We start from the raw sequence: 14,477 nt of genomic DNA, 5'->3' as shown, positions 1-14,477 counted from the left end.
CATCTCGCAACGCTCCGGGCGAAAGGAGCGACGCTGAGGGAGAGCGGGGGCGCTGGGGATGGAGAGAAGCGGACGGAGTCCAGAGTTAGGGGGTAAAATCAACAGGGCTCCGAGGCTCAGATGTGCGCGCTCGGGAGGGGGCGCTCAGGGTGACACCAGGCGTCAGAGGTCGGTGACTTGGGTGAATGAGCGGCGGTCAACTGAGCGGGGGACACGGAGTGCGCGGGTCAGTCAGACGCTGCGGCTCCGGGGGCTTCGGTCCTGGACCCAGGCCCGGGCTCCGGAGAGAGGAGGGCAGGCAGTGCGCAGGGAGGCGAAGCCGGGGACCCCACGCAACGCGCCGAGGACGCGCCGCCCTGCCCTGCCCTCCCCTGCCCAGCCGCCTCATCTCCCCCGCGGTCCCCTCAGCGCCCCTTGCCGGGGGACGAGTTCGCAGCATACCTCGCAGCGGATCCGAAACCAACCCGGGCCTCCTCCCGCCCGGCACCGCCCAGGCCTCTCGCGGCCCCAGGGCCGCCGAGGCAGCCGTGACAGGAAGAGCCCCCGGGGAGACGGCTCGCGCCCTGACACGTGACTCCACGGCCCGTGCGGCGCGTATCACGCATGCGCAAGGCGAAGAGGGCGCGGCGCTCCAACAGGTGACTCCGAGGGTGGGGTTCTGAGCGCGCAGGCGCCTTCGGGCAGGTAGCGAGGCTCGCTGGGAGGGTGTTTGGGCAGTTCGGGGTTGTCCAGCTACTTGAGGAGGTGCAGCAGGTGCGCACACCCCCGTCCTTTTCCGTTTACAGCTTCCTCGCCAAGCTTGCTCCTTCACTTGCTCTCCAGGGCTGCTTGGGCGCACGCTCACCTAAAATAGCCTCAAGTCCTCCTACCGCCCCTCTGGAGGTGAGGATGTGAAGGCTCCGCCCTGGAGGAGGGGCTTCTTGCATTTCCTTTTTCAGTGTACTGTGTGAGTATCTAGGGAAAGGGAGATGGGGCTCACCACGTTCTACTTAATCATTCAGCACCTAAATGTACCTTTTCCAATCAGAAGGCGGATTGACTACTTAAGATCTAACAGCTCTTTGCACTCCTTCATGAAGTCACTTCAGATAATTTAACACCAGGTTCTCACTCCGCTTGTGGGGGTGGGGGAGGTGGAAGCGGGGAGACATTAAGAGAAATTTCCGTCCAAATCGCTTCCTACTGCCTGTTTTTAAACTTTTGAAAGTTATGTTTTGTAGTTAGTTTTGAAGGTCTCCCAGTTTCCTTGGACAAAGAGCTTTTCCATCTCCTTATTGCTTTGGGATTTCCTGAAGAGAACCCTCTTTACTATCTTAAAATTTAAGTTTCACTCATTAAAAATTAAAATATTTTAATGAAATATTTAAGATATACACAAATATACGATATTTTACATTTGCTGGAATGCAAGATCCATAAAGGCATAAGTTTTTGTTTGTTTTCTAAGTTATCTCCTGTCTAAAGTGATGCATGGTACCCAGCAGGCACTCAAGAAATAGCCTATTTCTTGAGTGAATTAACAATACATGGGCACTTACCACAAGTTTAAGAAAAGCCAGTAGGATAAAACTGAAGCCACCTGTCCACCTCTCATGTTGCAACACTTGCCCAAAGAGAGATCCACTTTGCTGAATTTGGTGTTTATTATGCCTGATCATTTCTATTTCTGCTATTTCTTCCTCCCTCCCTCCCTTTTTATGGCCACACGTGCAGCATATGGAAGTTCCCAGGCTAGGAGTCAAGTTGGAGCTGCAGCTGCTGGGCTTCACCATAGCCACAGCAACTCGGGATCCGAGCTGCGTCTGCAACCTACACCACAGCTCAGGGCAATGCCAGATCCTTAACACATATTTGTGTTATGAATATTTTTTAAAAGAAACCACTGCTTTGCAGACATTTTCCCCTCAATCCTGATTATCTGCTAATTTTTCTCATCAGTAGATTCAGGGCAAATATTTCTGGCAGGACTCTGATACAGGTAATGTTTTTCTCAGTACTGACGTGAAGTTTTAGATGTCAGTTTGTTCCATTGTTTGTTTATTACAATTGACTTGAAAAGTTATACCATAAATTCTGCCAAGATTTTAATTGGAACTGATTTACACTTAGAGTTAATCACATCTCTTTATTAGATTTATTCCTAGGTAGTTTATTTTTTCTGTGCCATCTAAGTATTTTTTTATTTCAAGTTTTGTTTTTATGATAAATGGTGCCTTTTAAAAAATTCCATGTTCTAGCTGTTTCTTGCTAGGGATTATTTATTACTGATGTTATTTCGAACAGTTCCTTTTTTTTTCCTTTCTAGGGCTACATCCACACATGGAAGTTCCCAGGATAGGGGTTGACTTGGAGCTACACCATAGCCACAGCAACACAAGATGTGAGCTGCCTCTGCAACCTACACACAGCTCACGGCAACACCGGATCCTCAACCCACTGAACAAGGCCAGGGTTCGAACCTGCATCCTCATGGATCCTAGTAGGTTTCCTTACTGCTGAGCCTTGACAGCAACTCCCTCCAGCGCTCTTTTCAACAAACTAAGTACTTTAGGAGTTCCCTTCGTGGCGCAGTGGTTAACGAATCTGACTAGGAACCACGAGGTTGCGGGTTTGATCCCTGCCCTTGCTCAGTGGGTTAAGGATCCGGTGTTACTGTGAGCTGTGGTGTAGGTTGCAGACACGGCTCGGATCCTGCGTTGCTGTGGCTCAGGTGTAGGCTGGTGGCTACAGCTCCGATTCAAACCCTAGCCTGGGAACCTCCATATGCCTTGGGAGCAGCCCTAGAAAAGACAAAAAGACAAAAAGACAAAAAAAAAAAACAAACAAAAAAACAAAAAAACTAAGTACTTTATACTCACATTGTTCAAACATTAAAAGATACATAGTGACAGACAGTGAATGTCTTCCTCTAACCCTGGAAGTAGCCATCCAATACTTTCCTAGAAGCAACCAATATAACTAAGTTCTTACAGAACTATTTTATATAGACACAGTAAGGGTGTGCATGTATTTATATATATAGTATGTTACCATTAAATAAACGGCGGGGCTACTAACAGAAATAAAAGCCAGAGAGATGGCCTACTGTAGGAAGGATGCTTTGATTTTATACTTTGATGTATGTAACAACTATTAAAACTTCCCAAACTCTCTGGAAAAAGGCAAATGATTTAATGGAAAATTCCAAAATACGTGACATCCATTTCCATTCAGGATACTTTGCTGCTAGGACTCCCCGTGCTTAGAAAAAGGAATCAGCAGGTCGGTCCTTCCTTGCGAAGCCCTTCACTCTTCTTTCAGTGCATACAGAACGTCATCCTGACTGACGTTGAGGCGCACACGAAGGAGCAGGTCGTTCCTGCTGGGCTCCACGAGTAGAAGGCGGCAGGAGCCCAGGTGAGAGCACACGGCCATGGTCTCCGACATGGTGGGGTATGGGAGCCCCTCCATCCTGCATAGCGCCACGTGTTGACTGTATACCTGGAAGCAAAAAGCAGATCTGACATCAGCTGCCATGGAGGTAGTCCTGCGTCTGTATCTGATCGTTTATTTCTTCTTTGGGGAAGATGAGGCACTCCTTGGCAAGGATACTCACTACCCCAGAAGGCACCAATGGGTGCCCGACTGGGGCACAAACACAGGGCCAGAATGCAGTATTGGCCTCAGAATCAGGGAACAGCAGGTCTGAATCCTGTTTGTATTAATTACCTAAATAACCAACCCCTGCCAGTCATTTGACTTTTTTGAGCTTCAGTTTTATTAAATACACTACAATGTCCTTCCTGAGTTAATAGATATAAAATGCCTAGTAACTGTCACAATTATATAAACAGTCCTTGCCTCCAGGGGCTGAGCATTCCAATTGAGATTGTCATACTTCAAGTCAAATTTTGTTTTAAGAGCATTTTCCTCGGCAGATACAGTAAACAGGTGCCAAGGCCTGACCCTTGGAAAAACGCAAAGGCCCAGAGAGAACTGAGTAAAAAGAGGTAGGAGGATGGCTGGAAACATTGACTGCCACCCTAAAGCCCCTCAGTGGGTCAGCAAATCTGCAGCACTTTCTGCTCACTCTCTGTTCTATGTTTAAGTCTCCCCCCAACTCCCCCAAGACTAGGAGCTTGTTAGGAGCAGGGATATGCATCAGTTCAGCTCAGGGCATGCATCACAATTAAGGGCACGCTGCACATGTTCAAGCAATAGCTACAAGCTAAAATGAAAGTCACTCTCTGCAGGAGAGCTGTCTCAGGCTTTAGAAGAATATGGGCAAAATATGACCAGCGATTTAATGTTTAAGAAAGAAGTTAAAGAAGAAAAGCTGAAAGGAAATAAAGTAGCTGGAAGGAAAATATTTTTCTGATCTATTTGCCTAAAACATGCTCATACACACAGAGAGACATACAAACTCCCAGTAACATACTCAAACACCTTTCATAATTCATATTCAAAGGCAGCCAGTACTCTGAGTTCCTGCCATGGCTCAGTGGTTAATGAACCTGACTACTATCCATGAGGTCATGGGTTCGATCCCTGGCCTCGCTCAGTGGGTTAAGGATCCGGCATTACTAAGAGCTGTGGTGTAGGTCGCAGACATGGCTTGGATCCCGCATTGCTGTGGCTGTGGTGTAGGCTGGCAGCTACAGCTCCGATTAGACCCCTAGCCTGGGAACCTCCATATGCCCCAGGTGCAGCCCCCAAAAGCAAACAAACAAAACAAACAAAAAGTCAGCCCAGTACTTTTGGACACCAGTTTTTTTTTTTTTTTTTGTCTTTTTCCCATTTCTTGGGCCGCTCCCACTGAGCAAGGGCAGGGATCGAACCCACAACCTCATGGTTCCTAGTCGGATTCGTTAACCACTGTGCCACGACGGGAACTCCTGGACACCAGTTTTAAATAAACCACTAAGGCATGTTCCCTAGAGTTCACTCAATATAATTGATCTTTTTTTTTTTTTTCTGTTTGTCAATATAATTGATCTTATGCTCAGAGTGTTTGGATTGATCCTTGTGATTTGTTTTTAAACAAGGCTCATTCTGAAAGCCGCACCTACGGCACATGGAAGTTCCCAGCTAGGGGTCAAGTCGGAGCTATAAGCCACTGGCCTACATCAAGCTCATGGCAACACCATATCCTTAACCGACTAAGCAAGGCCATGGATGGAACCCACGTCCTCATGGATACTAGTTGGTTTTGTTACTGTTGAGCCATGATGGGAACTCCCTTGTTCATCTTTGAATCGCCTACTCCCAGAATAGATTCTGGCACATAGTAAAGCTTCAATCTAATATGCAGAAATCAGTTGCTAAAGGTCTTTCAAGCAACTCAATAAAATATTACATAAAAATAGGTGCTAGTCTGATATTCTTTAGCATAATCAGGTTGGCACAAATAGAGACAGACTCTATTTACACAGCAGTTAAAATTCCCACCTATTTTAAAGACGCCAGACCAAAATCTAGAAGGATTTTTAGCATACAGAAGTTCCTGGGCCAGGGATCGAACCCAAACCACAGCAGTGACCCAAGGCACAGCAGTGACAATGCTGGATCCTTAACCCACTGAGCCACCAGGGAACTCCAAGAACTTTTAAAAAGTAGATCAGTCACCTGTTGAAATGTTGCTTCCTCCAGTCCTGATCGGCGGAACTCTGTGAGGATGGCTCTCAGAAAGCTTTGTTCCAGAACGGAGGAATTTCTTAAAGAAAATGAGATGTGAATTCACATAAGTGGCTGTACCCCCAATCCAGAGGAAGGCCAAATAAAACTTATCCATGTCTCTAAAAAAAGAGAGGAAAAAACTGGAGACTATTTCCTCCTATATTTCTATATTATTTGGCAATGATTTCCCTTGCCTCCAAAGTCTCAAAATACTATGAAAACACTGCTATGCAAGTGAGGGAACACCACAATCATATCTGGACAATTGCCAGCACCCCCTTTTCATGGCTGAGTCTATCACTCAGGGTGAGAGAAGTAGCTGCCTCCTTGTCTCCATGCACTTCACTTCCTGAACACCTATGATGTAACTCAGTACATGGCAATTATTCTCCCATGATAGTGATGAGATCACATTACTGCTTCCCTGACTAGACTGAGAAACAGGACAGCATCTTCAGTAAATGCAGGTTGAATGAGTAAAAGCTCTGAAAGGGAAACCCTCTCCAGTGTTCTTCCAAGGGAGATTCAGGGTCAGGAAACAGAAGTGTCTTACTTGATGGCAGTGATGTATGACGATGAAAACATCTCATCTACTGCTTCCAGTAAGTGGGCTGTAGTGACCAGGCCAGGGGAGTTGGGCTTCTGGCAGGAGGACTCACAAATCTCGGTGGCACGCCTACAAATGTCCAGGCAGCGCCGTGCATCTCCAGAGAGGGCTGCTACCTACAGGAGGGAACATTTTATTCCTTGAGATCCCCTTGCTGTCTCAACCCAGGAGAAAAACCAACTGATTCTGTGTTTAGGTAGGAAAGAAGGGCAGGGCTGGGAGTGGACTTAAGCCTGAAATTAAGAACTTCACCCTGGCTGGGAACCTGGTGGGAGCCCAAATGTAAATTATTATACTGTGTCTGGGGCTCTTCCCCAAGTCCACACGTTTTTCTTAGCCTTATGGATAATTCCATAATGGAAAAAGCAGAAATTCTCCAGCTTTATTTAATATTAGCAACGAAGAAACCTAAGAGAAGAGGCTCCAGGCCCCAGACTGTTACTGAACCATCTGGAAACACAAGGGTTCTTGTTCCTTGCATGAACAGAAAAGGCTGAGAGGCTGAGCTAGAGCCTATTTTGGTGATAAAGCCACAGACTGAGCCTCCTTCACAGCATGTGGTAAATTCTGGAAACCGCCGGGTCAATGGCTAAATGAACCAGAATCAAGAGGGAAGGAAATCACAAAGCTGGAGGACCCAGAGGCATCTGGTTAGACGACCCCATTACGCCAATGGCTCTGCTTCTGTGCCTTCCTGTCCATGTGCACAGAGGCTGAGGGGCTCCTGGGCTCCCTTTGTGGGGAATCCTATACTCTCTCCCAAGCTGACATGGGAGGGCTCTTGGCATTTTAAATTTCACTGAAGGAACCCTTAGCCTCACCGCTGCCTGCAAGGATCTCTTAGTTCTGTATTCTCAGTGCTTACCAGCAATCCCCACCAGTCCCCCGACAACCATCACGGGCGATGATATCCTGCCTGATGGCATCCCAAATAACTGCTTCCTTCCAAAATTCATACAGCATTAAGTTTAAAAAGCAAACTGTATAGACACACACACACTACCCTCCCCTAAACGAAGACGTTAAAAACGGTCATTTCTGGGAAGTGGGATTATAGGAGTTTTTAAATGTTTTGTGTATATTTGTTTCCAGAATTCAAATATAAGACACGCAAAACAAAAATCACTTTTCCTGTCATGCCAGACAGAAACCTGAGCATCAGCATTTATTATTCCCTCCTTCTGGTCTCCTATATCCGAGTGGTGAGGAGGCCTGGGGATGGAAACACGTCTCCTGCCCCCCCCCGGGGGAAGCGGTGCTGTACAGGGGTTAACAGCATGGCCGCAGGGCCTAGAATCAAAGTGGACACGGGACCCCGGGAGGCAAGAAAACACCCAAAGCAGTTCTCACTCTGAGGGCATCTGTGAACCTTGGCAACCATAAGCACCCTTTCTGACCAAAGCTGGAGTGAGGGAGACGAAAGAAAATGCTGCCCTGCCCCCCATGGAATCTAAGAGAGTAAATTTGGGACCTGATCTCCCTACAGCCTCAGTATGAGGGGGAGTCAGAGACTCATGCAGAAGGGAGGGCAAGAAAAATGGCCTGTTTTGACCTTGGTGTTAGGTGGGTATAGGGTTAAAAATAAACTTGAGTCAAGCCCTCACATGGGTTAGTAGCCCGAATTTTTGCTGTGTCTCCTAAATACCTCAAGTGGAGAATTTCATTTAAAAATGGTCCCAGTTGGGAGTTCCTGTTGTGGCTCTGTAGTAATGAACCTGACTAGTATCCATGAGGATGCAGGTTCAACCCCTGGCCTCGCTCAGTGGGTTAAGGATCTGGCATTACTGTGAGCTGCAGCATAGGTCACAGACTAGGCTTAGTTATGGTGTTGCTGTGGCTGTGACTCTGATTTGACCCCTAGGCTGGGAGCTTCCATATGCCATAGGTGTGGCCCTAAAAAGAAAAAAAAATGAAATTAAAAAAAAATATGGCCCCAGGTGGTAGTGCCCCTCAGTAACTGATAGAAGCACAAAGTAAATGAATTCAACTTCAACTCAAGCCTCAATCAACTCTCAGATAAGGTTCTAAAAAACATGAGCACACAGTTAAAAAAAAATCAAGACGCAAGAACAAGGAAACAAGGCTATATAAGCATAGGAATCAGCAACCAATAGAAGACTTGCAAAGACTTCAGATATTCTAATTATAAAACAAAGAATATAAAATAAGTATGTTTATATGTTAAGAAATAAAAGAGAGTTTTAAAATTAAAGGCAAGAGCTTTAGGTAAAAACAGCAGCCAAATTTGATGCCTTCTGGAACTTTATTTAAAGACCAACAACCCTAAATAAGAAAAAGAAGCAACCGGAGAGCAGTGACAATATTCAATTCTGAGAGTTAGAAAGAGGGGGCAGGGTAGCAGTTAACTCAGCAGACAGGAGAAAGCCCATTCCTAAGCCAGCAGTGAGGAATCCAAGAACAAATCTAAGTTACAATAGAAATCTTCAAAATGCTCTGGAGTTAGTGGTAACAGAACTGGAGGGAAGGGGGGTATTTGGCTAAAATAAGGACTGGCTGAAAGTGAGGAAACTGGTGCCCTAGATCAGGAGTCAGCAAAATATGGCCTGTCACATGTTTTTGTAAATAAAGTTTTACTGGAACATGGGTATGTGCATTTGTTTACATGTTAGGCAGGGTTGCTCTGACAATACAAGGGCAGAGCTGAATAATGGTGACAGACCATTATGGTCCACAAGGCCTAAAATATTTACTATTGGCCCTTCACAGAAAAAGTCTGAAGTGTTCCCATTGTGGCTTAGAGGGTTAAGAACCTGACTAGCATCCATGAGGATAAGGGTTTGATCCCTGGTCTCACTCAGTGAGTTAAAGATCCGGTGTTGACATGAGCTGCGGTATAGATCATAGCAGAACCTCGGATCCTGTGTTGCTGTGGCTGTGGTGTAGGCCAGGAGCTACAGCTTGGATTCGACCCCTAGCCTGGGAACCTCCATATGCTGTGGGTCAGGAAGGGAAGAGGAGGGGAGGGAAGGAGAGGGAAGGGAAGGGAAAATTTGCTAACTCTTGCTCTAGATCCTTCCTCCATTTCATGCTGTTTAGTGAACATTAGGGCCGCTGATGGAGGGTTTAGGGTTCTATGAGAAACTTTCGTGCCTTTGCAAATCTTACTGTTTCCATAAAAACCTTTGCCCCAGAGTTATCTCTCTTATATCATGGCAGGAAACCAGAAATTTATTCTCAAGCAAGGATAAACAAAAAGTCTCTGGACGGGGATACTAGATATTGTTGCAGGGGAGGGATGTCCCTTCCTAAATATAGATGATTACTATTTGCAGGATGAATGTGAAGCCCTCCCCCTCCCCGACTCCAGCCACCTCCCCTGATCCTGGAACACTGCCCTCCCGGCAGGACAGGGGAAGCCTACTCTTTGAAATCTGACTCTCCCAGGAAGCATGGGAAAGAACTGAAGAAACTAAAATGGACTCAATCGGATTATTGGATTACTTGTAGCGGAAGAAGCTCGTAAACAAGCCCCACTCTGCATCAGCTCTATAATCTCCACCTTTAGACCTGAGTGGACCACCAAGACATCTGCGGAAAAGTCTAACAATGTACCAAAACCAACAGACAAAAACATCTTGGAGGAAAAGGGAGAAAAAACCGCAAATAATTAGTATGGCATAAAAAAGGACCATTCAAAGGAAAAAAAAAAAAAAAAGAATTTTTAGCAATTATATGATAGCAGAGGTGGAAAAACTCTACCCAAAAGAAGGGTTAGACAGTAACTTTGAGGATCTCTCTCCTAGAAAGCAAAGCCTGGAGATACATACTCTATGAAGCTCACCTCTGACCGCAGAGCTCTGAGCAGGTGTTACAGACGTGTGTGGCTACTACAGAGTTCGCATTGTTTTGGGCAAGAAAACTAGAAATAGGCTTATAATTCTTTTAAGTGCTGAAATACTGTGGATGTGTGGTTTCTTCTGTTCAACTCAAGGCAGATATTTAATCTGCTTCGTTCCTCAGCATCTTCAGAGAAGTCTTAGTGGAATCTCAGTTGGCATTCTCTCAGTGAGCCTGCAGAAGTTAGGCATCCCACACTCCATACCTACCACAGCGTGTGCACCTTGCCAGGTGCATTAAGTACAGTCTCATTTAATTCTCATATACACCAGGTTTGTCTGCCTCACTGACTATATTGCCCTTTTGATTATACAAAGCTCTGTGAATCAATTCATCTCTGTATATAAGTCCACCATATGCAGAGCCTTCTATTAATTATATAATAAGAAGGTTAAGTACTTTCTATTTTTTTTGGTATTTGTGTTACAGGACTTCCTAAATTTCTCTTCATCTCCAGAGCACCAGCAAGGGGCCTCACATGGGCAGGTACTCAACAAAGAGTGCTGGGGCGGCCAGGGGCTCCTCGAGGCCACTTACCTTCCTGGCTACCAGCTGGATGGCATCACCCTCAAAGGCCTTTAAATGCTGGAGTCGGGACAGCAGGATCTGTTGCAACTGGCTGTAAGTATAGGGCTGGAAGGACATCCTGGTTAGACCCTGGGGAGTCAAGAGACAGATGAACAAGTCACTCTGACAGTCCTGCTGGAAAGCCACCCTCAAATCCCCAAGGCTGATTTCCAAGTTTCATAGAACATTTATACATATCATCCCAGGACTAGCACTGCTTCCAGCTCCTTTCATTCCTGACAACGACCATGGTGTCCTGAAGTGCAATAGTTCCCAAGTGTATTTGCATTTGGTTTAAAAGCACCTTTGGAGTTCCCATTGCAGCTCAGCAGGTTAAGAAGCTGACTAGTATCCATGAGGATGAGGATTTTATCCCTGGCCTCGCTCAGTGGGTTAAGGATCCAGTGTCACCATGAGCTGTGGTGTAGGTCACAGTCTCAGCTCAGATCTGCTGTGGCTGTGGTATATAGGTCAGCAGCTTCAGCTCTGACTCAACCCCTACCCTGGGAACTTCCATATGCCACGGGTGTAAAACCCCTGCCCCCCCAAAAAAGCACCTTTTGTTCTGCCAGCATCAGCAGAGGCGGATTGGAGCCAAAGTGCTCTAGAGAGTGGGCGGGAGGATCTTCAGCCCTACAGTGTGCACGACTCTGGGCTTCGTTCATGTTCTAAGGACTTGCTATAGTGCTTCCTCCTGAACCATAGGATCCACAAAGGCAGAGATCGTGTCTGCCCTGCTCACTGCTATACTCCACGCATCCAACACTGCCTAGCAAGGGTGAGTGCTTAAATAGTTTTAAAAATAATTAAATTTTTAGGGCTCTGTGCAGTTTAAGAGTTTGCAGGAAAAAATTTCAGAAATCCCATTTCTTACTTTTCCCCATTTATTTTAGTTTCCTATGTGTTCATTTCTGCAGAACTCCTTGGCCCGGCTTAGGGGTCTATATGGACAGCCTGAGAAGAACCCTACCAGTCGGCTGGACACCCGGTTCATCATGATGCGCTCTGGCAGGTCCATGGTGTTGGCAATGGTCAGGACCACAAGCCGGGCCTTCTTGTGAGTGGGCCAGTCAAACAGATTGTACATCACGTCTTGTTTATGGGTCCACAAAAGGTCGAGCTGCCAGGAAAGGAGAGAGGTGCAGAGTCAACAACAGAGACGGAGCCAGGGCCCCAGAGTGAAGAGTGGTTACCACTGCCCTTAACTGCATGTGGTCTCAGGTCAAACCACCACAGCAGCAAGGACATCAAGGGACACATGCCTCTCCCCACCAGAGAAAGAGCTCAGGTAAAGGAAGTAGAGAGCCGAGACTTTCCTGCTGCCCAGGTTTTGCTCCCGATGTGTCGCAGCCACACCAGTTTTTCTCCAGTGCTCTCATGGCACCTCCTTACCTCATCTACAAGCAGCACAGTGGTTTCCTGAGAGGCCCCTTGGGTGCAGAATCGTTTTGCCAGCAGTTCTGCTGCATGGTTAGTTGTTGCCTTTTGACCTGTCAGCTTCTGTATTGGCAGGGGGCGGGGTGGAGGGACAGGTGTGGTAAACTGTAAGGATTTTACTCCCCTGGCTTAAAGTTAATAGAGGAAACTGTTTAGTCTGAGGACTTTGTTAATCCCATACTCTGTCTTCCACTCTCAGCCCAGAAGTAGAGAAGGCACCAAAGGAGGTGTTAAATGGTGTTTGAAATGCAAATGAGCCACAGGCTGGTCCCAGAGCCCAAGCCATTTTTGGTCTCCAGAATCATTGCTCCATGACTCTATTTACAACTGGATAGTACTTGTCCAAAGATAAGAGCTAATGAATGAAAGAGCAAGATTCAAACTCTGGCCTACCTCTAACCCCCTTTCCAGTTTGCCTCTGTATATGAGTGGTTTTCACCATGTTATAAGCACCGGCTTCCAGAAATTCCTATCCAGCTCTTAGACTTCAAGATCCTTGGGGGTAGGAATTCTGTCTTCCTTGCCCTTGCTCCCTATGCCCCAAATTAAGTAAACTTTTCCCTTTTCATGTACTACTCAGAAACTATAATTTCCAAAAAAGCCCCAAGAGCTTTGCTTACCTGCAAGATTTGCACGTAGACCTGGTGGGGCTCCGTCAGCTTCATGCCGTTGACCTCAACGTATTGAAAGGGAGGAAGGTCATTTGCTCGGGCCGCCTGCTGCAGGCAGCGTATCACCTCGTGCACAGTGGCAGTCTTCCCTGTTCCGGGGACCCCGGAGATGTACATGCACCTGGGGCAGGAAGAGAAGACGCCGGCTAGGTCTGTCATCGGTGATGAGTGAGGGAGTGTGTGCCAAAGAAATGATGGAGGCCGCTGGGAATGGGGAGGTGGGGGCAGTGAGGACCATCCTTGGGCCCTGGTCATGGCAGGACCTGTTTATCAGAGTCATTCATTCCATACGCAGTGCTGTATGCAAAGTGCCCACACAAAGATGGCCAGTGCCGTCTTCTCTGTAAGGCAGAATTTCTATTCCAGAGAATTATTTTGACAACAAAAGCTGTGTCAAAAGCTTAAGGCTTCAGCAGTGACCTTGCTGAAGGTCACTGACAGTAGGGAAGGACCGCTTGGTTGAGGTGGTACCCTGGCAGGGGCCTTCTGCCCTGGTCATCCTGTCTTCCCTAACATGACTCACCCTCCAGTACGGTCAAGGAGTTTGCTTTCCACAAAGTTGTAGATGTCTTGGAATTCCTGTTCCCGACAAGGAAGCGACTCAGGTACAGCAGAAACATGCAGCCTAGGTTGGTGGTAAATGAAGGAAAAGGAGAGTTTTAGAAGCATTTCCCTATAGCCTCAGCAATCAACAGAGAAGACCCACCCATAGCTCAATCACAAATCAAAGGGAATGCCTTCATTCTTACATCTCTTCATCTGGCCTCATAATCCCTTTCTCCACCCAAATCACCCAATTCAGTCGTTCTAACTAAGGGTACATGTGACCTGGGGGAGCTCTCCCCAAATCACATGCGTGGACCTCATCCCACATGAGATGCTGACTCAGTTGATTTCTGGCAGGATCTAGGCCTGTGTATTTTGAAAACATCCCCACACAGTTCTAAAGGGTACCGCAACCGAGAAGCAGTGTCCCGACTAAACCTTCCATCCCCGAGAACATGGTGGTGCTGGGCGGCAAACTCCTTCCCAGCCGGTCTACCCTGGCTCACACAGGCAAGCTCGAGTGGTTTCTTCTTTCTAAAGATACACATTCATTTTACCTCTACCCTTGTTATATACCCTAGTGACTACAGATCACTCTCTCATGTGAATGAAAGCAGAGCCCGATTCTGCCTATCTGGAAGGGAACCCCACCCTGCCCCCAACAATATCACCTTAGCCGGGCCTCCTCCAGCACATTGGTGGGCTCCTGGGGGGCTAGGTTTCGGCTGCGGATCTGAGGAGTGGCATGACTTGGTGTTCTAGGCCCAGGCTGTATTCAAAAGAGAGAACACGTCTCAGAAGGGAAAAATAAATCAAAACTCTATTCAGGACACATCAGCAAATCTGATTCATGATGATCTGGTAAAAAGAAGAGAGGTGGTGAATTCCTTAGCTTCTTCCTAGACCAAGATTTCTCCCTTTCTCACCTCACATGACATGTATATTTTGCTCATAGTCCAAACACAATTTCTTACTTATTTGCATATAGTATTAGGATTAGAAAACAAAAAAGAAGGGAAAAAAGTGTGGATTAAATACTTTTTCAGAGTAAAATATTATCTTGAAACCAAGACAAATTATTAAGAAATCTTAAATATTCTGCCAAAATACGGGCATAAACTGAGTTTGATTCATTA

The 14,477-nt window shown here is 46.6% G+C and overlaps 3 protein-coding genes across 23 annotated transcripts in view; 1 reads left to right on the top strand and 2 right to left on the bottom strand.

Annotated features, from left to right (window-relative positions):
• The window catches only part of CC2D1B (coiled-coil and C2 domain containing 1B), a 14,175-nt gene extending 13,597 nt beyond the window's left edge, over window positions 1–578 (bottom strand). For all 11 annotated transcript variants that reach the window (XM_084965076.1, XM_084965077.1, XM_084965081.1 and 8 more), the window contains exon 1: window positions 442–578. The gene's annotated coding sequence lies outside the window, so the exon portion shown is untranslated. The remainder of the gene's footprint in view (window positions 1–441) is intronic.
• The window catches only part of LOC110261230 (uncharacterized), a 21,109-nt gene extending 6,632 nt beyond the window's left edge, over window positions 1–14,477 (top strand). The window contains exons 1-3 of one of the 4 annotated variants that reach the window (XM_084965096.1): window positions 162–638; window positions 10,550–10,741; window positions 11,605–14,477. In XM_084965096.1, coding sequence (XP_084821222.1) covers window positions 186–638; window positions 10,550–10,702 — 606 coding nt within the window. In that variant the 5' untranslated portion in view covers window positions 162–185 and the 3' untranslated portion in view covers window positions 10,703–10,741; window positions 11,605–14,477. Of the gene's footprint in view, window positions 1–161; window positions 639–3,300; window positions 3,521–10,549; window positions 11,466–11,604 lie in introns of those variants that run through there. The other 3 variants (XR_014808318.1, XR_014808319.1, XR_014808320.1) reach the window with 3 other exon arrangements.
• The window catches only part of ORC1 (origin recognition complex subunit 1), a 33,185-nt gene continuing 21,537 nt past the window's right edge, over window positions 2,830–14,477 (bottom strand). For all 8 annotated transcript variants that reach the window (XM_084965072.1, XM_084965071.1, XM_005665420.4 and 5 more), the window contains exons 9-17: window positions 14,013–14,110; window positions 13,319–13,420; window positions 12,745–12,916; window positions 12,080–12,187; window positions 11,658–11,807; window positions 10,658–10,777; window positions 6,209–6,378; window positions 5,605–5,692; window positions 2,830–3,480 (exon numbers count right to left, since the gene is read on the bottom strand). In XM_084965072.1, the coding sequence (XP_084821198.1) occupies window positions 3,286–3,480; window positions 5,605–5,692; window positions 6,209–6,378; window positions 10,658–10,777; window positions 11,658–11,807; window positions 12,080–12,187; window positions 12,745–12,916; window positions 13,319–13,420; window positions 14,013–14,110 (1,203 nt within the window). In that variant the 3' untranslated portion in view covers window positions 2,830–3,285. The remainder of the gene's footprint in view (window positions 3,481–5,604; window positions 5,693–6,208; window positions 6,379–10,657; window positions 10,778–11,657; window positions 11,808–12,079; window positions 12,188–12,744; window positions 12,917–13,318; window positions 13,421–14,012; window positions 14,111–14,477) is intronic.

The sequence above is a fragment of the Sus scrofa genome, chromosome 6 (assembly GCF_054392235.1).
Source record: "Sus scrofa isolate SSC_HxYL_T2T_F1_AM1 chromosome 6, Sscrofa_HxYL_maternal_Yorkshire_Landrace_v2.0, whole genome shotgun sequence".
NCBI classification, from domain to species: domain Eukaryota; kingdom Metazoa; phylum Chordata; class Mammalia; order Artiodactyla; family Suidae; genus Sus; species Sus scrofa.
Note: the sequence above shows the minus strand (reverse complement) of the source record. Positions and strands in the feature narration are given on the sequence as shown.